The following is a 22898-nucleotide window of genomic DNA, read 5'->3' on the forward strand; positions in this document are numbered from 1 at the left end:
GAAATATGTACAAACCTACAGTCCTCCTCTCTCCTTGACCAAAGAAACACCAAATTATTAAAATACAATAACCTATGTTACAACAATAGGTGTATATTCAGAACTTATTGTAGGTGTATATATCCTTTCTTTTATTGTAGGTGTATATTCAGAACTTTTATTGTAGGTGTATTAATTAATACAACCTTAGTACATGAGTTCCCCCAACCCTTCCCTCTCCTCCTCCTCTCTCTCCCTCCCTCTACTCGTTGAATGCCCTTTGAGGCCCTTTATAGAGAATTGTGAGACCTTAAATAGAAAGGATATGGGTGAATGCATGCAAATAGAAAGCATATAGGAGATCATCATTCCATTGCCTTAAATAGGGAGGATATGAAGGGGTGAATGCATGCAAATAAAAAGTATATGGGGGATCATCATTTCATTGCCTTGAATAGAGAGTATATGGAGGATCAATCATTTCATTGACTTTTTCAAGCATTACTCATAACATACTAAAATGAAACCTTAGAAAAACACTCTTTCTTGAGAATCTCACAGAAAATATTTAGTGGAAATGCAAAAAACATTTTGGTGCCATATTTGGGCCTCTTGACATGCCCAAAACACCGTATCTTGATATAGATATTCCAATACATATGCGCGTATTAGCCGCCACTGAAACTTTGTTTTATGAGCCATGAGTCATCATTATCTATTTATATTAGGATCTTTTTGTTAAGTGAAGTATAATAACCTTGTTCACATGGTCCTTGTCCAGGCACTTCCCGGTGGCTTGCAAAAGTAGATTGTCATTTTACAAGCACCCTCAATCAAGCCAAAAGTGCCCGGCCTTCTGTTCCTGTATAATCTCCCATTCCCAAAGTTTGTACATCATAACCTGTCAGGCATCCTGGTGTCCTCCAAAGCCCGTCCACATATGGGAAATGATCAGAATGGTCACAGTAGCCTACGAAGAAGAACCCACGAATGTGGGATTTGGATCATTTTCTTAACTTCCATGAGGGGTGAGCGCTCTCACATGCGGGTATTTTTTAGCCTGGCTCTCATACCATAGAGTGCAGGCCAATTCGGATGTGATCAATTCTTTCTAACATGTCACATACGAGCACCTGCATAGATGTTGGACATTAATATGAATGATGCAGCATGTTTCTCATCCAACCTCGCAGCACCCTCAAAAGCTTGTCTGCCAAGCTCTAGATTACCCCACTTTCGACAAGCGCCCAACATGGTAGTCCATGTCACCAAATCTGGCAGACAATGCATTTTTTCCAACATTGCAACAGCCTCGTCCAGTTGGCCTGCACGGCTTAGAAGATCCATCATGCAATTAAAATGCTCAACGGTCGTAATTATGCCACACTCTTTACTGAATCTCTCAAAATAGTTCTGGCCCCTGTCCACAAGACCAGCATGACTACATGCTGAAAGAACCCTCAGAAATGTGACCTTGTCTGGTTGAATACCTTCCTTTCTCATCCTCTGAAACATATGGAAGACGCGTACATTATCTCCTTGACAGGCATATCCTGAAATCAGTGCACTCCATGAGACCACATCTTGAACCAGAAGGTCATCGAACACTTCTTGAGCTTCCACAAGAAAGCCACATTTTGCATACATATCCACCAGAGTATTGCCTACAATACTCTCTCTTTCTAATTCCTCTTTGGCAATGCTAGCATGTATTTCTCTGCCTTTGTTTATGGCTCCTATGTTGGCACAAGCTTTCAAGCTGCAAATGAATGTGACCACATCCGGAGAGACACCCTCACAATGCATTTTTTCCAAGATGTTGAGTACTTCCTCACCAAATCCTTGTTTAGTGTATCCTGCCAATAGTGCATTCCACAAGACTGTGTCTTGGACTGCTGGCTGTTCATCAAATATGTCTTGAGCTTCTCCAAACGAGCCACATTTTGCATACATGTCCACCAAAGTATGAACAACACAAGAATCTCTTTCATATCCCTCTTTGACAAGCTCAGCATATAATACTTGGCCCCTGCCTATGGTTCCTATCCTACCACAAGCTCTCAAGCTGCAGGCATATGTGCTAGCATTTGGGGACACGCCCATTAATTGCATCTGTTCAAAACACTGCAGCACTTCTTCACTTAACCCATGCTCATCATACCCTGTAAGTAGTGCGTTCCATGAGACTGTATTTTGAACTAGCAACTCACCAAACACTTCCTCAATGTCTTGAAATAAGCCAAACTTTGCATACATATCCACCAAAGCATTGCCAACAAAGGCATCTCCGTCAAAGCCATCTTTTACAATCTCAGAGTGCAATGATTGTCCACACCCTAGTGAACCTGTCCTGCCACAAGCTTTCAAGCAGCAAACAAATGTGACGGCATCTGGAAAGACTCCTTCACATTCCATCTTCATGAAACACTCAAGCACTACATCATTGAGCCCATGTTCAGCATACCCTGTGATAAGTGCATTCCATGAAACTATATCTCGAGTGGGTAGGACATCAAGCATTTCTTGTGCTTCTATGATTGAGCCACATTTGGCATACATATTCACCAAAGTAATGCCAACACATTGATCTCTGTCAAATTCCTCTCTAACAATGTCAGCATGTGTTGCTTGACCCTTGCCTATGGCTCCTAGTTTGCCACATGCTTTCAAACTGCAAATAAATGTCACAGCATTTGGAAACACACCATACAGTTGCATCTGTTCAAGACATTCCAGAGCTTCCACACAAAGTCCATGCTCAACATATCCTGCCAACAATGCAGCCCATGAAACTACATTTTTCTCTGGCAGTCCGTCAAAAACTTTATCTGCTTCTATAAGCGCCCCACATTTGGCATAAAAATCCACCATAGTACTTCCAACCAAAAGCTCACTTTCAAGACCCTTTTTGGCAATCTCAACATGTAATTCTTGGCCCCTGCCTAAGGCTCCTATGTTGCCACAACCTTTCAAGCTGCAAACATACGTGATAGCATTAGGAGACACCCCCTCCATCTGCAGCTTTTCCAAGCAGTCCAGGGCCTCCTCACCCAACCCTTGTTCAGCATACCCTGCTAGCAGTGCGTTCCATGAGACTACACAGAGAACTTGCAGCTCATCAAACACTTCTTGTGCTTCTGCAAGTGAGCTACATTTTGCGTACATGTCCACCAGAGTGTTTCCAATGACTGGATCATTTTCAAATCCCTCCTTGGCAATATTGGCATGTAACTCTCGGCCCCTGTCTAAGGCTCCTATGCTAGAACAAGCTTTCAGGATGCAAACAAGAGTGACTGCATCCAAGCATACATCCTCAAATTGCATTCGTTCCAAGCAATCTAATGCTTTTTCATAGAACCCATGTTCAGCAAACCCTGCAATCAATGCAGTCCATGAAACTACATCTCGAACTGGGATCTGTTCAAAAACTCTCTGTGCTTCTGCAAGTGAGCCACACTTGGAATATGAATCCACCAAACTGTTGCCAATAAAGGAATCTCTTTCATTTCCCTCTTTGATAATCTCCATGTGCATTGCGTGAACAATCTCTCTATCTCTCATGCTACCAAAAGCTTGCAAGGTACAAACAAACGTCACAGAATTTGGAGACAAGCCCTCCATCCTCATCCTTTCCAAACACATCAGTACCTCCTCACCAAGCCCATGTTCAGAATACCTTGCAATTAGTGCATTCCACGAGACCACATCTCGAACTGGCAGCTCATCAAGCATCTCCCATGCTTCTACAAAAAAACCACACCTGGCATACATATCAACCAAAGTATTGCCAACAAAAGGGTCTCCTTCGAAACCCTCTTTGGCAATCACAGCATGTATTTCATGCCCCTCGTCTATAGCTCCTATGCTGCCACAAGCTTTCAAGCTGCAAACACACGTGACAGCATCCATGAGAATACCATCAAGTTGCATTTCTGCCAAACACTTCAATGCTTCCTCAGGAAAGCCATGTTCAACGTACTGTGTGATCAGTAAGGTCCATAGAACAACATCACGAACTGCAAGATCATCAAAAACTTCCCGGGCTTCTGCAAGTGAGCCAAATCGGGCATACATGTCTACTAAGGTACTGCCAACATAAGGGTCTCTTTCATATCCCTCTTTGGCAATCTCATTATGTACCTCTTGGCCTCTTTCCACCGTGCTCAAGCTCATGCAAACTTTTATAACGGTTAAAAACGTGTAGCTGGTAGCATCTGCAGAATCCTCCTGCATTCTCTGGAACAAGCTGAGAGCATGCTGGGTTTCTTCACACTCACTAAACCCTTGTATGAGAGAAGTCCAAGAATGCTCATTTCGATGAGTCAACCTGTAGAAAACCTGTTGGGCAGCAGAGACACTGCCACATTCCACAAGCACCGGGACAAGGTGGTTTCCCACTGCTTTGTGAGCTTCCAATCCACTTTTGTGGATGAGCGCATGCACACGCTTGGAGCATGCCACCTTTTGTTTTTTCCTGCACTGTTGTAAGATGTGAATGAAGGTGTCCACTGAAGGCAGCTCAGGAGATTGTTCCAAGGCAGTGAGTGCCTCCTCCAGGCTGAGCATTTTCCACAACCACTGTAATTCTTGATAAGCATCATGTACATAGGGCACCTGTGCCCTTACCTTTTGGTCCCAAACATCCTAGGATCTTTACATCATGTGTTTGTCATGGGGCAAGGTGAACAGAGGCCATGATGCTTGGTGCAAGTTACCATGCTGTTTTGGAAAACGGGGAGCGGCGACAGCAATTTGTCGCTTATAGAAATGGAAACACAGATTGAGTGCTGTTCCCAGGCATTGAAGTAATGGGTCGGTCGAAAGCTAAAATCCACCGTCAAATAATCCCTGGATTAAAATTGGCAGACTCCCAGTCCATGAAGAATGGGTGGGAGAGATCTCTCCCTTTCTTTGGGATACCAGTATAAATGCTCTGAGTGTCACGGTCAGAAAGCTGGCCTGCCAGCATCTTGTGTGAGTGTCATGGTCAGACAGCTAACCTTGCAGCATCTCCAGTGCCAGGGCCAGGGTGCTTGCACAACTGTGGTCAGCAATGGCCTAATTTTTTCTTCCTTGAACCAGTGTTCGCGGAAAATATTTTTCTCAACACATCCTAAAACTTGCAACTACATTTAGAAAAATTTTGAGGTAAATTTCAAGTAAAATATCTTTAAACTAAGTTTGCATGTTAAAATGCAAATATATATATTGTAGGTCCATTGTACAAAGTTTGCAGGTTTTCTATGAACACTGCCTTGAACAAAGTAAAAACAAAGGCAATCCTCAAAGGTTGCCTGTCTTTACTGTAAACAAAAGAGAGCCAAGGAAGCTAATTTATCACATTATTTATTATGACTAAATTACATGAAAGCAAATGGATAAGGAGCCTAGGGTGTGGGTTTGTGACTCAGAAGGGGAGTTCCTGCATCTGGGCTGTATTACAACCACAATTATAGACCATGCCGCCTCAGGGCAACCTATTTAGGGTAAATCTCTTCCAAGAATTTTCAACTTGAACAGGTTTTTCTAGCACTACATAAAATAGCAAAATTGAAAACGAAAGAACAACTTCTTACCGAATGCTCATGCAAGCGACCAGTACAGGCGCCAATCGACTAGTGCTCTGCGTTTGAGATTTCACTTTGATTAGTCTCGTTTACCAGCCAAAATAAATCGATGTTAGCACTGCCATTTGTTAAGTTCTTATTTCGTAAATTTTATTTATTTCTTTAGCCATTCCTTTCAAAATTATAATATTTGCCTGGGTTCATACATATGTGTGTTATTGCTCACCTTAATATATGTTATGGCTCACCTTAACTCATCCAACAAGAGATTACCTCATGAATCACAACTGTCATGAGGATCTTTCCAATGGCCGAGCTTGTAACTCTTGAGGTCTCCAAGCTCTACAACTCCTTTTGTGAGAAGCAATTCTATCGCGCCTCTCGCGAGCGTTGTCACACCGGGCGCCTGTCCAAGTTGTAGCTTGGGACACCATTGCTTCACATCTTGAATGTATGACCTTTTGGTGTATCTACCTTGACTCCTTGATATAAGCTAATGGTAGTAGCTCTTGTTAACCCTAGGAATGGGTTAACATTTCTTCCTTCCTGATGGGGATCGCGTCCTCGTGATCACGTTGAAGACCTTTGTCTGGAAAAATTTGACAAGCTTGTAGATGGCTTTGATATTGATTGATGTTCAATAGTTGAAGGAATGAGAAGGGCTAGTTAGTAAATGAAAAGGTTAGTGGTTTTTTGAGAATTCCTGATAACGAGTGGGTGGGTGGGGTTTTTTACAAATGATTGCATTTTTATATTTATGTGAGTATGTTTTTTTTTTCCAATAACACAAATCACATGTAACCTTGCTTATGATTGTCAAAAACAAAGTGAGCAAAAAACCAAACGCTAAGAGATGTTAATAAACTAGGAAGAAAAGAAGGAAGAATCTAGAGAAACGTAGACATAATCATCAGAACAAGACTGTGTTTCTCAGTTCCTCATTTGATTCATTAAAGCGACATTCATCATTTGAAGAAATTGACCTTCAATAATGTCCCTTTGTGTAACATGATTCTTGTCAAATGTTGTTGAGTAGGACCTGTTCCTGCATGCTTGTTCCCATGTGCTTTTTATGGTTTTATGTATATTTAAGTGCTCTTATGAAGCAGATATATAACATGAAGTACAAGAAGTGAGTCAGATAGACTCTTATTGAACTGCTTTGCATTAAAGAAGCCACTTGTTGGTGAGGATTGAAAGAGTTACGTTGACTTGCGAGGCTAATATAGATATCTTCACTAAGGATTGGAGATCATTGATTTGTGAAGGTGGTAGAATCGTTTGGAAAGGTTTGTAATTTGAAGGAAAATTCCAGGCGATGGGTTATACCATTGACCAGGCTTTCGCTCACCATGGCCTCTCCATCTAAAGATATACTTGGAAAGTTGTTGAACGGTAAGGCTTTGGTGCAAAATATCCTCCAGTGCATGAGTATGGATATGTACTCATGGAGCAGCTACTACATTAACTTAGCCAAAAGAATAGTAAGCTATAAGCTTAACAAAAATGGAATGGCTATTTAAGATCCTTGTTGGGAGTTGTTTAGTAGGCCATAGCCATATGTGCGACTTCCTTGTGTTTGTGTGCTTTTTTTTTTTTTGTTTTTGGTTACCACCTTGCGAGTAACAAGTTCTTGTGGCTACTCTCCTTTTTGAGAGAATAAGTTCTTATGTTTGTCGCGTAGCTTCTGCACTTACACTTCATATCCAGAGGGGTCAAAAGAGCATTGTGAGTTTGTCTTTGATGCGTTCATAAGTCTCCATTGTAGACGTGAGAATTGATTCTTAAATTTTTGGCTCAAATGTTGTTGAGGTGGTAGGTAAGATTGCTGGTTGGTTACCATTGGGGTTGCTTTAACACACAAGCTCTTGTGTAAGTGCTGAATACATGAGAGTGGTTGCTTGGTGTTGCTTGGGTCTCCATTCTTGTCAAACTTTAAGTGAAGTTGTTAGGGTGAAAGTCGGTGGGGGTGAGGCTTTCTTCACTTTGTTCAATTTTGGCAACCATATGATGGGATTACCATCATAGTATCCTTGTTGTTGAAGTACGTTCACAGGCACCCATCTTTGATGAACATTATAAATTGGTGGCTGATGCCTTTGGTGCTGAGGTTTGTTTCTTTGAACATGCTTAGGAGACTTTTTGATGTGCTTGGGAATCCAAGCTTTGGTATTACTTTGGTAGTACCCTTGTGCTTGCAGTAATTTTTTTGGTATCCACACTTGTTGACTTGGTGGAGTTCTTTGAGAAATTCACATAGGCTTTTGTGGACGATGTTGTGGTATACTTTTACCTCTCCTTGGTGTCAAGTGCTGTGTTGAGGAAGAGGCTTTGACTTTCGAGGCACCCAAACTTGATTAGCACCTTCATAGTAGCCTTGAGCTACAAGTAGCTGCTTCTCCACCCACATTTTGATACCATTAAGATATCTTGATCTTGCTTGTCTTGGTGGAAGGTTGTGGGCCCTCCGTCATATTGGTTGGTACTGAGGTTATGGTTTTGAGACTCATGGTTGTTGTTAACGATAAGGCTAGAGTCTGCTGTGGAGTGGCTGTCAATGTTGAGGCTTTGGAGCATATTGTCATCTCCTTTGGTAAGGATTGTCAATGTTGAGGCTTTGGAGCATATTGTCATCTCCTTTGGTAAGGATTGTCAATAAAGAGGCATTGGCTCCGGGTGTTTTCCTTTGAGTTTCTTGTTAGAGATAGATGGATGCGCGTGGGAAACTTTTTCAGGAATAGCTACCAACTACGAGGTTTTGGCATTGAACTTCGTTGGTGAGGATGGAGTTGAAGGAGTAGATGCTTTATGAGAGTCTGTCGTTGATGTAGATGGTAGGTCATTGTATAGAGAGGCTTCCGTGTGGTGGAAGAGGTTATTAACTTTTTGCGTTCAGCAACATAAAAATCCATTAAGGTTGGATCTCTTCCTTGCAGCATGGTATTATCAACTTTGTGTCATTGACCATCACAGTGGAAGAGGTTATTAACTTTTTGCGTTCAGCAACATAAAAATCCATTAAGGTTGGATCTCTTCCTTGCAGCATGGTATTATCAACTTTGTGTCATTGACCATCACGGTGGAAGAGGTTATTAACTTTTTGCGTTCAGCAACATAAAAATCCATTAAGGTTGGATCTCTTCCTTGCAGCATGGTATTATCAACTTTGTGTCATTGACCATCATGATGACCCTATCTCTAGCAAAGCACAGTGGTGTTTGGGTAGCAATAGTCCATTTATGCCCCGAGATCAAATATACTTCTAACACATACTCAACCACAAAAAACTTGGTAAGGGGGTTATTTTCAATATACATTGTATGTTTAAAGTACCCTAAACATGGCATGTTCCAGTCGTGTAAATGGAATTCTTTCAGGGTGAGCCATGAGTGTTGATTGACCTAACAAATCCCATAACTCGAGGGTCATGAGATTGTGCTCTCGTGTTGGATAAAGCTGTGCTTGAATTGTGGTGATTTTATTGGAAAGTTCCAATCCAACTATAATTCTTAGAATATTCTCAGTAAGATATGCTGGAAGTTCTGACTCTTTCAAGGTCTCGTCCTCCCATAAGAGCAATCCAACTATAATTCTTAGAATATTCTCAGTAAGATATGCTGGAAGTTCTGACTCTTTTAAGGTCTCGTCCTCCCATAAGAGCAATTGCATAATGCCTGCACAAGTGTTCGAGGTGACTATTTGCATGGATTCATCAAGTGAATACAACGAGTCACGTATCCAAGTTCCACCAAGGATGACATCATATTCAAGGGGATCTGTGGTAACATGGAATCTAAATTCCACATCTCCACTAATTATTTGAGTAGTATAGCTAAAGTAACATAGAACTTCAATGTTTTGTCCACTCGCTCCTCTTGCAAGACCATTGTCTTTAGGGATGAGTTTAGGTAGCCCCAATGACACCCCAAGTGTCTACTGTCATGATGTTATGACTAGTTTGTGGGCTAATCAATGCATGATGTTAACATCATCGCATGTAGGGAAATCTAACCATACCATGATAGAATCTTCAAGAGGAACTGTGGATGTTTCAGTCTTTATTTCAGCTTATTCCCATTGACTTCCATCCTCGTTTTGGCTCTCAGCTTTTTCAAGAGTCCCCAATGTGTACAATGGTACACTCGGTCCTCTGAGCCTCGTCTCCATAGTAAGTGACACACCATAAAACCATGTTCCAATTTGGATTGTTGGTCATTGTTTGGATTTGTTTTCAATTGGTAGATTTTGTTAGGGTTTTGCGTGGTCTAGCTTGTATTTTGGTTAATCACATGTTAGTTTTTTGCTTTTGAATTTGCTTAGTAGAATATGTGTTGATTTGATTCAATTTGTAGATTGGGAATTTTTTTAATTTTATAGTTTGATTAGAGATTAAGTTTTAGGATCACCAGGTTTGATTGTTTGGATCCCAAAATTAGGATTGCCCAATGTTTTTGACATGAGTCGTTTTCGAGAAGAATCGTTCTCTCTAGTAGAATCATCACAGCGGTGAATCACCCAAGTAGGATCATCGAACCTACTTGGACAAAATCCAGAGGTATTAAAAATTTAGAAAAGTAGCCAGTGCAAGGGATTTTCACCATAACCTCAGACTTTGACTTGCTAAATCCTAGAGAAAAACCATAATAAATATAAACCTTCTAAAAACATCAAAATATTATAAAATCAAGAAAAAAATACCAAAAAGGCATAAAAATAGAAAAAGCAAAGAAAACCCAAAACATCAAAAAACCACGAAAAACCATAAAAAGGATCCTAGTAAGTGATTCTGGTGCTGGATCAAGTGCTTATGCATTTACGTCCAAGTGGAATCATTGCAACTTCATTCTTGAACCCAATGTTTGGGCACAAAATGTTATCGTATGTGCCAACACTAGGGAGTGGGACACGACCAAGAGTTGATCTAACCACCCTAGTACCTCCAGATTTTAGTTTAGAAGTAGAGAAGGAATCCATCACAAACGGAGGATACTAGATCATGATTATACGGCATTAGCCCAATTCAGTGTCCAAACACGGAAATGGCTGAATGAGACCACATAGCATTTATAAGAGAGTCATCAAAAGGAGCCGAAAGGCCCCAAGCCAAAAGACCAATGGGAGAGAGAAGGGCCATGAGCAAACAAGTTAGAGGCCAGGCTGGTAACACAAGAACTAGTGAAGCGTATGTTTTACAATGCTATGGCTTCCATACAACTAAACAAGTTTTATTCTTTATTGACGGAAATGGGATACTCTTGAAGAGATAGCTAATGCCGTCCTTGCATGAAATTGAGCATGACCTCTTGAACATCCCGCGACAAGTGGTATTGGTGGTGGTGGCTAGTGGAAACTAGGAGTTCTATCTAGAATCTGATGAGGGATGATGTATGTCTTAACAACGGACATTGAGAGGGTTAGACCTTTAGCCATGGCCATTGGGATAGAAAGACCCAGAAGATTGCAAGAAACTACCAGAGCTCAAACAACATGTAAGGACTCAACTCCCTAATGTAATTAATAGATTTTTCTTAAGGAGGCTTAGAGTCGACAATGAGGGAATAACAATGTATGAGGATTTCTCATGCAACCTCTACATAATCACTTATACTCCTAGAGACTTACAGGGATCTTTTTAATTCCTTATAGCACCCCTAATGAGTAAGTGTTACTAGGTAGCCATGGATCGAACGACTTATGTCGATGAGAAGAAGGTAACACATATATCCCAAGACTTGCTAAGGAGGTAAGGAATACAGAAAGCTCTAAGTAGGGGGAGTCACACCACCTGTAGCCTACCAGAGTGAAAGGAAAATCGCTAATACTCCTAGGGACTTGCAAAGATCTTCTCAATTCCTTGAAGCATCCCTAGTGAGCAAGTGTTACAGGCTAGCCCATGGATCTTATGTTGATGAGGAAGGTAACACATATACCCCAAGACTTGCCAAGGAGGCAAGGAATACAGAGAGGTCTAGGTAGGGAGGAGTCACACCACCCATAGCCTACTACTAGAATGGAAGGACAACATGAGGAAGAGAAGGAAGGACCTCTTAGGAGGAAATCACTTCAAGAAGAAGCAGTCCAACGGAGGAGTAAGAATTCTTACTTTTCGGATTCCTTCCTCATTGGATCCAATCAAGGAAGGATGGACGAGGGAAAACAATTCTATCCAAAGAGAGGAAATACCTCTCAAGAGAGTAAGGATAGACACTCCCTTAGAGCCCATAGTACCAGCTCAAGAAGTATGGGAAAGTGAAGGACCGCATAGTCTCATGAATGGAGAGCTACAATCCTACCATTAGCTAGTGGGACATCGATAGTGGGATACCCAATGACACATTGGCCAACGTGCTCCTAGAACCTTTACCATAGATTACTAGCCTATGAGTACGTAGGACCATCGTATGCACCAATACATCCCAGAGCTGAGCCTAGATACATAGCCCTGATGCCTCTAGAACCATCAGTCCAGTCTATAGAACCTAGAGAGATGAATACAATCATAGTGATCTGAGAATTAGAGCCTCACATATATCCTAGCTAGTGTCAAACTTTGATGGATTAGGGGATCTACACTTGCATTTAGATAAATTTACACAGCTGAGAGAGTAACTGATCCTAGAATTAAGATCGATGCCTTCGGATTGACCTTAGAAGGTAATGCTTTGTTGTGGTTTCAAATGTGGGAAGATTCATAAAAAAGGGACCATGGAGGATCTCAAGCTAGCATTTACCACCACAATCTTCTTGAAGACTGGTGTCGACAGCAGAACTCTTGTTACATAGTTGTATCAATTTAAATAACTTGAACACCAGTCATTGAGAGTGACCGATCCCAGAATTAAGATCGATGCCTTCAGATTGACCTTAGAAGGTAATACTTTGTTGTGGTTTCAAATGCGGGAAGATTCATAAAAAAGGGACCATGGAGGATCTCAAGCTAGCATTTACCACCACAATCTTCTTGAAGACTGGTGTCGACAGCACAACTCTTGTTACATAGTTGTATCAATTTAAATAACTTGAACACGAGTCATTGAGAGATTGTATATTAACCGCCTTAAGAACTTGAAGAGCAGATGCCTTGCTGAGGAAAAATAGGACCAAACCAAGATAATTTCATTGTTCTTAGAGGGTTTGACAAGCAAGCAATTTATGCATTGTACGCCAGGAGGCACATGATGTTAGTAGTGGAGTGTTGCCTAGATGCGATAGATTTTGATGATAACTCCATCGGCATCCCTCCCACCACAGAAAACAAAAGACCATGCTCATTGGTCAAAATGGAACCTAGTGTCAAAGCCTAGGGTACTAGAAAACTAGAAGAGCCCAATAGCACAGAAAGCATTGCTTGGGGGAAAATTTTGTATCTAACATATTTATGTTTTTTTTATAAAATAACTAAAAATAACATAAAATTGTTGCAATAGTATCACCTTTGAGGAGTATAAAATAGCGTCACCTTTGAGAAGTATTAAAAAGGTATATCATTATTGGAGCAAGGTACATGTCGATGGATTAAATGCATAGATTTGTAGTGTGCTTAACAATTCATTTATGGCGTTTTCAAAACGAAACTCAAAAATTGAAACTTTCCTTGAAGATGCCTAAATGAAAATATAGAAGAATTATGTTTTGTAACCTTTTTTGGTGGTTAAATTATCCTTTCACCTAATGTATTATGTTGAGAGTATTTTTCGTTAAAGTAACTTCTTTGAGAAGTTATTGCTACAAATGATTTTTTTTAACAAAAGTCTCTATAAAAGCCTTCAAAGTAAGAAAAGTGTTTTTAAAGTGTTAAAGTGAATGTTCAAAGGAAGTAGTTACTTATGACCATCTAACAATAAAAACAACAAGCTAGTGTAGCTAGGAAGACATGCATCAACACCCCTAGCCAAGTGTTATCCCCATTAAAAGGACCACAATCATGTTTTATAAAAAAGGACCACAATCATGTTTTATCAAAAAGGACCACAATCATGTTTTATCAAAAAGAAAATTCACAAAAAAGTCATGCTTCCATTACTTCTTTGGGCTTAACCCAAATACACTCATGTGTTACCTTTTATTTCTTCATTTGTCATAAATAAAAATGGAATAAAAAATCTCAATTATATGATCTTTTAGGATTGAGGGTTATTAGAGGTTTCCATGTTTGAAGGTGAACCACATAAAAGTATTTGAATGAGGCACCCTTACCCTATAACTCTTTTTATTTGTATAAAAATTTATATTGATATGCAGAGCTAACCACTTGATCAAAGTTTTACCCATTTTGTAATGGCATATCTTACAATATTATTCTCTATATGAACTTCTACATCCTTAGGGAGCCCCTAGCTAGCATATTAATAATGTTTTTCTAAAAAAAACTACAAACACCCAATAATATTCATGACAAAGTAGGCATAGTGTTTTTGAGAGAGATTGAAACAGCAAGCCTTCTTTGCATTAATTGCAAAGGGAATGATAAGCTCTAAATAAATCATTATAAAGCTCAAAAGGCTTGCTAGGTGTGGTGGGTGCTTGTCTTCCCTTCACATCAAAGAACAACCCTTATCATTTTAACCTTTGGATTGAAAGTTATGCATGTATTTGTGATAGGTTAATTGTCCACACTCACTCCTGATTGTTATATCTAATCAACAAGTCAAATCTAAATAACTACCATGTTATTATCATTTGTTTTATATATTAACTAAGGCATTTCATGCCACTAATATGCTACTTTTTGTGCTAACTAAAACATCTCACTCCACACTTGTTTTTTCCTTATTGATTTTTTTAATGCTACTAAAAGCATGGAAAAAATCAACATTAAACTTTTCCCATTATTTAAGTTTTGTAAGGTCTATGCATAAACAAAGTTGATCTCTCTCTCTCTCTCTCTCTCTCTCTCTCTCTCTCTCTCATGCAAAGACGTCACACAAGTTACGTTGGGCCTTGCATGCATGCTACTATCATCATAACATAACGTAGAAAGTTTTTGTCTATCTATGCCCTTCCACTTTCCTTGTATAAATAATTATTGCAATACAACACAATGAAAGTACACAAGGTTATACTTACTCTACCAGTGGTAGCACCCACAACTCCCTACATGGAGGTGATGGGTTTGAATCTACTCTCCCCTAGTGGAAAGTGATGGTAGTACCCACTCTTGTTTTAAAAAAAATCATGTTTTTATCACAAGCTTTAAATACCTTGCCTTAGTAATGCTCATCCACGTCTTAACTTACACCGAGTTATTTTTACACCTTCATGTAAAGACTCAAGTAAAATGATATTCTACAAAAATGTAACATGTTTATTAGTATTCACAATTCTTAAAAAACCTTAGAAAACACAAGTCTTATGATACATGTGTGTGCACGCACACACACACATGCACACACCCAAGTATGCACATAAGTGTGCATGTGTGCATGCGCACATGTGTGTGTAACATGGATTTTCATGTTTGCTCCAAAAAGTGATTTTCAAATCGTATTCCATGGACTTGGATTGGACATTCTTACTAATGCATGCCAAAAATGCATGCTTTAGAAAAAGGTGTAAAGATGGTGAGAGGATGGAATGGAGTAGTTGTTGTGTTGATTATGACATTTGAGATGGCATAAGTGCAACATGAGTAGGTGAAGAGATAAAAAGGATGGGTGTTGAATATGTGAGAGGTGGTATAAGGGAAAGCTTTAGAGTATAATGTGTGGAGGAGGAAAAGAAGAGTGGACAATGTAAGGTGGGGAGAAGAAAGGAGGAGTAGAGACATGGCACAATGAGAGAAAGGTTGTGATAGGTGAAAAGGCATAAAAAACAGAAGGGTCACCAAAAGCCCCAAACCCCTCCACCCAACCCGCTCACCCCCCTTGTGCAACCTTTTGGAAAATCATTAAGGCTCATTTTCCTCCAACACTTTACAACTTCTAAAGGGAAGGAAGGAGAGAGAACTAGAAGGATAATTTTTATGAATTTAGATTTTTGATGAAGAGGAGATTATGGTGAGCTATATTGAGAAGAAGAAGAAGAGGAAGAGGGGAAAAGATGATGCTTGAAGCTCTTAGAAGAGTTGTATTGATGGGCAATCCATCCTTAAATAGGAGATTAGTGAGGTTTTTATGGCAAGAGTGCGACTCGATGCGACCCGAGACTGTGCCCCTTCTTTGAAGGCAGACCAGTGGTCTGTTTTTGGAAATTTTTGTGAGTTCTGTGTGGGAGTGTGTGTAAAGTCTGAAGCTCAATTGTGAATGGTACAATATGTGATGGATTTCTTGTGAGCACGTGTGTGATATAAATGGAAAAAAAGGTTTAAGACACACCATAAATTATATCAATTGTGAATGGTACAATATGTGATATATCAATTGTGAATGGTACAATATGTGATGGATTTCTTGAGCACGTGTGTGATATGAATGGAAAAAAAGGTTTAAGACACACCATAAATTATTCAAGAGGTCCTTTAGATATGGTAAGTACAATGGGTACCTTGTAGGAAAAGGGGTCGGCTAACGTGGAGAGGAAGCAAAGGGCAAGGCTTTGCCTTGGAGGGCAAGGTCGGGGATTATTATTTCTAAAAAATTCCTGTACCTTCGAACAAAAAAAAAGGTCGGGGATTATTATTTATAATTTTGACTATGCAGGGAAAGGTTGACTAGAAAGCGCACGTTAAAAGAGCAGCACCTCAACTGCCATCCTCATGCAAAATAATCAGAAAATTTTCTTCACAAGCGATGTCAACCCCGTCTGTCACCGCATATTCTTCCTTCCGTCATCTCCATGCCATCTCCATAGCCATCCCCACCGCCATCTAGCCTAGATCCAAGGAGCTCCCTTCCTTCCTCCATCTCCCCTTTCCCTCCTCGCCGTCCAGAGCGCCGCTGTTGCAATGCATCGGGCGTCGCAACCAAATGCCGCCGCCGCCGCCGCCGCCCCCCATTGGCGGCAGAATGAGGAGGAGGAGGAGGAGGAGGAGCCTCAGAAGGAAGTCGTGCAGGACGCTTCGGCTGCGGCCGATCGCACCGTGCCTTTCTTCAAGCTCTTCAGCTTCGCTGACCCACTCGATGTTGTGCTTATGCTCGTGGGCAGCTTGGCGGGCGCCGCCAATGGCACCAGCCTGCCCCTCATAACGCTCCTCTTTGGCCAGGTCATTGACGCCTTCGGCCAGAACACCAACGACACAGTCCTCGGACAAGTTACCCAGGTACTATCTCATCGCTTGCTCGTCTTAAAATTTCACAGAAACGCGCTAGCGTTAGCGTTAGGGTTAGGTTTAGGGTTTGGGTGAGGCCGTTTTGATGACATCTGCGAGATGTTTTTCTAGGTGTCTCTACGCTTTGTCTACGTTGGCATCGGAGCGTTGGCGGCATCCTTCGCACGTAGGTTTCCTCTACGATTCTCGGCAAAAAGGCTCGCTGTTTCAAGGTTGTGCGCCCCACGATCTCATGCCATGCCGTGTGTGTATGTGTGTTTCTCTGCAGAGGTCACCTTCTGGATGATAACAGGAGAGCGACAGGCAGCAAGAATTCGGAGACTTTATCTAAAGGCGATTTTGAGACAGGATGTGGCTTTCTTTGACAAGGAGTCTGCTACCGGCGAAGTTATTGGAAGAATGTCAGGGGACACCATCCTCATCCAGGACGCCATGGGAGAAAAAGTGAGTTTCTTCATGTGAACATTGCTCCATATTATGCTTGGCCATGCATATAATCACATAGCAGCACAGTTTGCTACAACTGGGGAAGTATGATCATGCATTATGTTGGTTCAAGCTCATTCTGCTCTCCCAAATTATTTTGTCAGAGCATGCCTATTTTGTGCTGCAATTTTGCAGGTGGGGAAGTTCATACAGCTTTTCTCAACTTTCATTGGAGGATTTGTTGTAGCATTTGTGAGAGGATGGAAACTCACACTGTTGATGCTTGTCACAATCCCACCATTGGTAGTTGCTGGTGCAATAATGACTATCATAATATCTAAAGCAACGGGCCGAGGACAGGAGGCATATGCACAGGCAGGCGATGTTGTAGAGCAAGCAATCGGTGCAATAAGAACAGTGAGTGCTGGCCACTATCTAAACTTCTTAAGTTCCATGCGTTTTTTTGTAATGAGGATGCAAATTAAGGAACACCATTACTGATCATAGTCATGTGCTCAGGTTGCGGCCTTTACCGGAGAGAAGAAGTCCATAGAAGCATACAGTAAAAAGCTAAAAAATGCATATAAGGCATCTGTTTTTCAGGGGTTGGCATCTGGCCTTGGGTTTGGCACATTCATGCTGATTTTGTTTAGTTCATATGCGCTGGCCATTTGGTATGGATCAAAGCTAATCGTGAAAGGAGGATATACGGGAGGCACGGTTTTGAATGTGATGTTTGCAGTACTCATGGGAGGCATGTGAGTCCTGTTGTTTTTTCAATGCAATTCTAGGTTCAGCTCTGTTTTTGGTCTGCATTTTTTCATATCTTTGAGAGCCACATAAGATTCGTTATCGGTTTATCTGCTAATCATAATTGCCCACATGCCAATTTTGCAGGTCTTTGGGTCAGGCTTCTCCATCATTTAATGCTTTTGCATCTGGCAAAGCAGCAGCCTACAAGATGTTTGAAGTCATCCATAGGGTGCCAGATATAGATGCCTATGACATGAAAGGTGAAACTCTGAATGACATAAGAGGTGAAATCGAGTTTAAAGATGTGGACTTCTCTTACCCTGCACGCCCTCATATCCGAATATTTTCTAAGTTTTCCATCCATATCCCCGAAGGGATAACTGCTGCTCTAGTGGGAGAGAGTGGGAGCGGTAAGTCAACAGTAATCAGTTTGATTGAGAGGTTTTACGATCCCCAAGGTGGCACAGTTTTGTTGGATGGAGTAGATATTAAGCAATTGCAGTTGAAGTGGCTAAGACAGCAAATAGGGCTCGTCAGTCAAGAGCCTGTCCTTTTCGGCACTTCCATTAAGGAGAATATAGGATATGGAAAGGATAATGCAACGCTAGAGGAAGTTCAGCATGCTGCAGTGCTTGCAAATGCATCTAGCTTCATCTCACAATTGCCTCAGGTCTGCATTGGGTGACGTTTTAAGAAGCTTGCCAGGTGCTTATCTTGCAGTAGCTGTTTGTAGAGATGGCATTAACATGGCTTTTTGCTTTGTGTCAGGGTTATGACACTTTGGTGGGAGAACACGGTACACAATTATCTGGAGGTCAAAAGCAAAGGGTTGCAATTGCACGGGCAATATTAAAAAACCCTCGCGTTTTACTCCTTGATGAGGCTACCAGTGCACTGGATGCTGAGTCGGAGCGATTGGTACAAGAAGCACTGGATAGAGTGATGATGGGCCGCACTACAGTTGTAGTTGCTCACCGACTTACTACGATAAGGAATGCTGATTTGATTGCCGTCGTGCAACACGGAGCTATTGTGGAGACAGGTGATTAGAAAACATGACTCCAACTATTTATAATCTTAGGCTGGATACACATAAACTCTTTGTCACCTGAGTGAGGGCTTGGACTTGCAAGATTGCCCATTTTATGGGCAGTCATGATGAGTCCCTCCCATGGCAGGGACCTTTACATGTAACCAGCCTTAATCATCTTTGCAAATTCACATATATTCCACAGCCCTACTATTGTAAGGTTTACTTGTTGTTCTTGCCCAAATTCTAGGAAAGCATGATGAGCTTCTACAGAGCACAATCGGAGCTTATTCTCAGCTTATACACTTGCAACAAATGCACCGAGAGGAGGGTCCCAAAGAAGATGCTGATGAAGTAGAAACAACCTCAGCTATGAATCATCAAAGATCTGAAAGGAGAAGCGGGAGTTACAAGTTTATCAGAAGGTCCTCCAGCAAGAATTCTGACTCAGGGAGAAGCAGCAGGTCAGCGAGCATACAGTGTGCTGAAACAGAGATTGTGGGGCAGACTTCCATTCAAAGGAAGGGATTATTTCATTGGTGCAGACATAAGGTTGCAGAAGAAGAAGACCCAGAAACAGGGGAAAGGAGGCCTGCTGCTGCTGATGTTTCCATCCTCCGGCTTGCTTCATTGAATAAACCCGAGGCACCTATCTTTTTTCTGGGCTCTTCAGCTGCTATCGTGAATGGTGTGATATTTCCAGTCTATGGACTCTTGATGTCAAGCATAATCAAAACCTTCTATGAGCCGCCTCACAAGCTGAGAAAAGATGCCAATTTCTGGGCAAGCATGTTCCTACTCCTTGCATGCATTGCATTCATTGTGCTCCCAATACAACTCTTTTGCTTTGCGATTGGAGGGAGCAGGCTAGTCCGACGTGTTAGACAGCTCACATTCGAGAAAGTCCTACGACAGGAAATCTCTTGGTTTGATGAAAGTGAGAACTCAAGGTCGAATGCTCTCTTCCTTTCATTCAAGTCAGGGCTGTCTTCAGCTTGTTTGAAGCACATTAGCACACCATCTTAAATTCATGCTCACTTGCTGAGACTCCACAAAGTGGAATTTGACACTGTTTTTGGTGCTTGCAGTGGTGCAGTAAGTGCTCGATTATCAGCAGATGCGGCACAGGTTAAGAGCATAGTGGGAGATACTCTCTCCCTCGCAGTGCAAAACTTTGCCACAATTGCAGCAGCCCTTGCTATAGCTTTCTCTGCCAATTGGCAGTTGGCCCTTGTGATTTTGGCCATAGTGCCACTCTTAGGTCTCCAAGGCATAGCACATGTGAAATTTATGAAGGGTTTCAGTGCAGACGCAAAGGTAAGAAACTGTGAGAGTAAACTTGCTCTCCACATCTGAGTTTATGTAGTCTCCCTTTTCGGGTGGTATGTCCACCAGGCCTGACCACATGTGTGCTTTCTTTTCTCCATAGGTGATGTATGAGGATGCAAGCCAGGTGGCTACCGATGCAGTCGGCAGCATTCGCACTGTTTCGTCTTTCTGTGCAGAAGACAAAGTTCTGAGACTTTATCAAGAGAAGTGCAGGTTTCCACTGCAGAAGGGTATCCGCCAGGGGTTTTTTAGCGGATTCATCTTTGGAGTTTCAAATTTTGTGATGTTTGGCGCTTATGCTTTCTGTTTCTGGTTTGGGGCCAAGTTGGTTCAAGATGGGAAGACAGGTTTCAAAGAAGTGTTCAGGGTAAGTCTTCTTCCAAAACTTGTGTGATAGGGTAAGACATGAAAGGTGTCCATGCTGGCTGAAAATTGTGCATGACTGACAATACAACCAACTATTTGCAGGTGTTTTTTGCAATCACAATGGGTGCCCTCAGTGTCTCACAGTCCACAGGTCTGGTTCCTGATATCACGAATGCCAAAGCTGCTGTAAATTCAGTGTTTGCATTACTCGATCGCCAATCCAAAATCGACTCTTCGGACAATTCTGGGCTGACTCCTGAAACCATTATCGGCAACATCGAGTTCAAGCATGTCAGCTTCAGATATCCAAGTCGGCCAGAAGTTAAGATACTCAATGACTTGCGCCTGTCTGTACGAGCAGGAAAGGTAGGAGGTTTAACATCAGCTTTGCTTAGATATCAGTTAAAAACAAGCTTTTCAATGTGGATTGATGTTGTGAATACATAGACACCATATAAGGGGGCTAAGGCAATGTTTGATGAAACACTTAAGCCCTCAATACTTACTAAGGAGGTCAGATTACGGTGGCAAGTTATGATCTATTTGCTTTGCTTACATGTGATATTGTTTTGCTCCTTTGTGCAGACAGTGGCTCTTGTGGGCGAGAGTGGTTGTGGAAAGTCTACGGTCATCGCCCTTTTAGAAAGATTTTATGATCCTGATACAGGACACATACTCTTAGACGGAATTGATATCAAGAGTTTACAAGTGAGGTGGTTGAGGCAGCAGATGGGTCTGGTTGGCCAAGAGCCATTGCTATTCAATACTACCATTCGAGAAAACATCATTTATGGAGTCAATGGTCCTATTTCTGAGGAGCAAGTTGCAGCAGCAGCTCAGGCTTCAAATGCCCATAAATTCATCACAGACTTGCCAGAAGGGTACAACACTTCAGTTGGGGAACGAGGGATACAGCTTTCTGGAGGCCAAAAACAAAGGGTGGCAATTGCAAGAGCAATTGTGAAGAACCCCAAAATCTTGCTCTTAGATGAGGCTACCAGTGCATTGGATGCAGAGTCTGAACATGTAGTGCAGGAAGCCTTGGAAAGAGTCATGTTGGAAAGGTCGGTGATAATCATTGCACACCGTCTTTCTACCATAAAGAATGCTGATATGATAGCTGTGATAAAGGATGGTGTGATCATAGAGCAAGGGCGACATGATGAATTGATGCGTGTAAAGGAAGGGGCATATGCTACTCTAGTCAAGCTGCATATGGCTTCTTCTTGAGACTGCAACATTGAGATTTTTTGAAAGCATGAAGCTTTTCAAGGCACGAACTTGTATTCTAGGTTTTGACTCGAGTACTTTTGAGTTTCTGTCCCAAGGAGTATGTACAGTTGCTCAGGCTGATTGCATCAACGATGCGATTTGAGGATTGGATTTCCATGTGTTCAATGCAAACCCTTTTTTTGCCATTGTAATATAGCGAAGGCTGCTGCTATAATCTGGAATAAAAATCAGAGGTTCTTCCAAACTCGTGGCGTTGCAATGAAGGAAGCCATAGCTGTGTGATACCAATGCAATGAACGAAGCCATACAAAGAGGAAGCCATAGCTTTGTAGCTTACATAGTGGCACCTTATTCTGAGCACTTTAATCATAGAACACATAATTTTCTACTGTTACGCGGAAGGAATGAATGAATGTCATAGAAAGAATGCAGGGAACAAGTGGGCCTTTGCCTAACCACACTCGGAGAGCACAAACTATTCAATTGAGAAACCAAATTACTGCGGCCTAGCACATAAATGCATAGTTGAGGTGTGTCACTCATCTCGTGAAAGCTTGTTACTCGGGTTTGAGGAAGAGTTATTGGATAACCACTTGAAATATCCCCCTAATCTTAGATAGGTTGTGCGATGGGTTTCCCTTCAGGATAATCTCGGAAGGGACTCGTTGCGTTCTCCACGTTCGCGACGCTCTCGCTTTAGAAAGCGCTTTGCACTTGAGCGGTAAGAGAAGTGCCTAACATTGAGAACTACTCAAACAGAAGTGGCAAGGAAGGATAGGAAAAGGCAAAAACCACTTGAGCAAAACAAATTTTCATTCTTGTAAGAGACAATGTTGTCATGCACAGCATCCGAAAGCTCCACTTTGCTGTCACCCCACTGTTGTCGCACTTCAAAAGGAAGCTTAATCCTTCTCACAACTTAATCTCTTACACTCACTCTCTCACATGTAAGCAAGCAAACACACATAAGAGCTCAAACAAGCAAGCAAGTAATAGCATAAGATAGTAG

The 22898-nt window shown here is 41.6% G+C and overlaps 2 protein-coding genes across 4 annotated transcripts; one reads left to right on the forward strand and one right to left on the reverse strand.

Annotated features, from left to right (window-relative positions):
* Positions 1–599: 599 nt before the first annotated feature.
* Positions 600–5691, reverse strand: LOC147638922 (pentatricopeptide repeat-containing protein At3g16610-like). 3 transcript variants are annotated; one of them, XM_086785638.1, is made up of 2 exons: positions 5556–5691; positions 600–5282 (listed from the first exon to the last, which is right to left on the reverse strand). In XM_086785638.1, the coding sequence occupies exon 2, from the start codon at positions 4543–4545 to the stop codon at positions 1099–1101; it is 3447 nt and encodes a 1148-aa protein (XP_086641764.1). In that variant the 5' UTR covers positions 4546–5282; positions 5556–5691; the 3' UTR covers positions 600–1098. The 3 variants fall into 3 exon arrangements, with proteins under 3 accessions (XP_086641764.1, XP_086641758.1, XP_086641772.1); XM_086785632.1 differs by having other exon boundaries at positions 600–5412; positions 5556–5637; XM_086785646.1 differs by having other exon boundaries at positions 600–5105; positions 5556–5627.
* Positions 5692–16251: 10560 nt separating this feature from the next.
* Positions 16252–22133, forward strand: LOC147638923 (ABC transporter B family member 3-like). Its single transcript, XM_086785656.1, has 12 exons — positions 16252–16743; positions 16864–16918; positions 17021–17196; positions 17374–17595; positions 17698–17936; positions 18076–18601; positions 18700–18973; positions 19212–19911; positions 20050–20278; positions 20391–20657; positions 20759–21022; positions 21242–22133. Exons 1-12 carry the CDS (start codon positions 16429–16431, stop codon positions 21884–21886), a joined length of 3912 nt encoding a protein of 1303 aa, XP_086641782.1. The 5' UTR covers positions 16252–16428; the 3' UTR covers positions 21887–22133.
* The last annotated feature ends 765 nt before the right edge of the window (positions 22134–22898 follow it).

Source organism: Cibotium barometz, chromosome 4, assembly GCF_041138505.1.
Source record: "Cibotium barometz isolate CiBa-2024 chromosome 4, ASM4113850v1, whole genome shotgun sequence".
NCBI classification, from domain to species: Eukaryota; Viridiplantae; Streptophyta; class Polypodiopsida; order Cyatheales; family Cibotiaceae; genus Cibotium; species Cibotium barometz.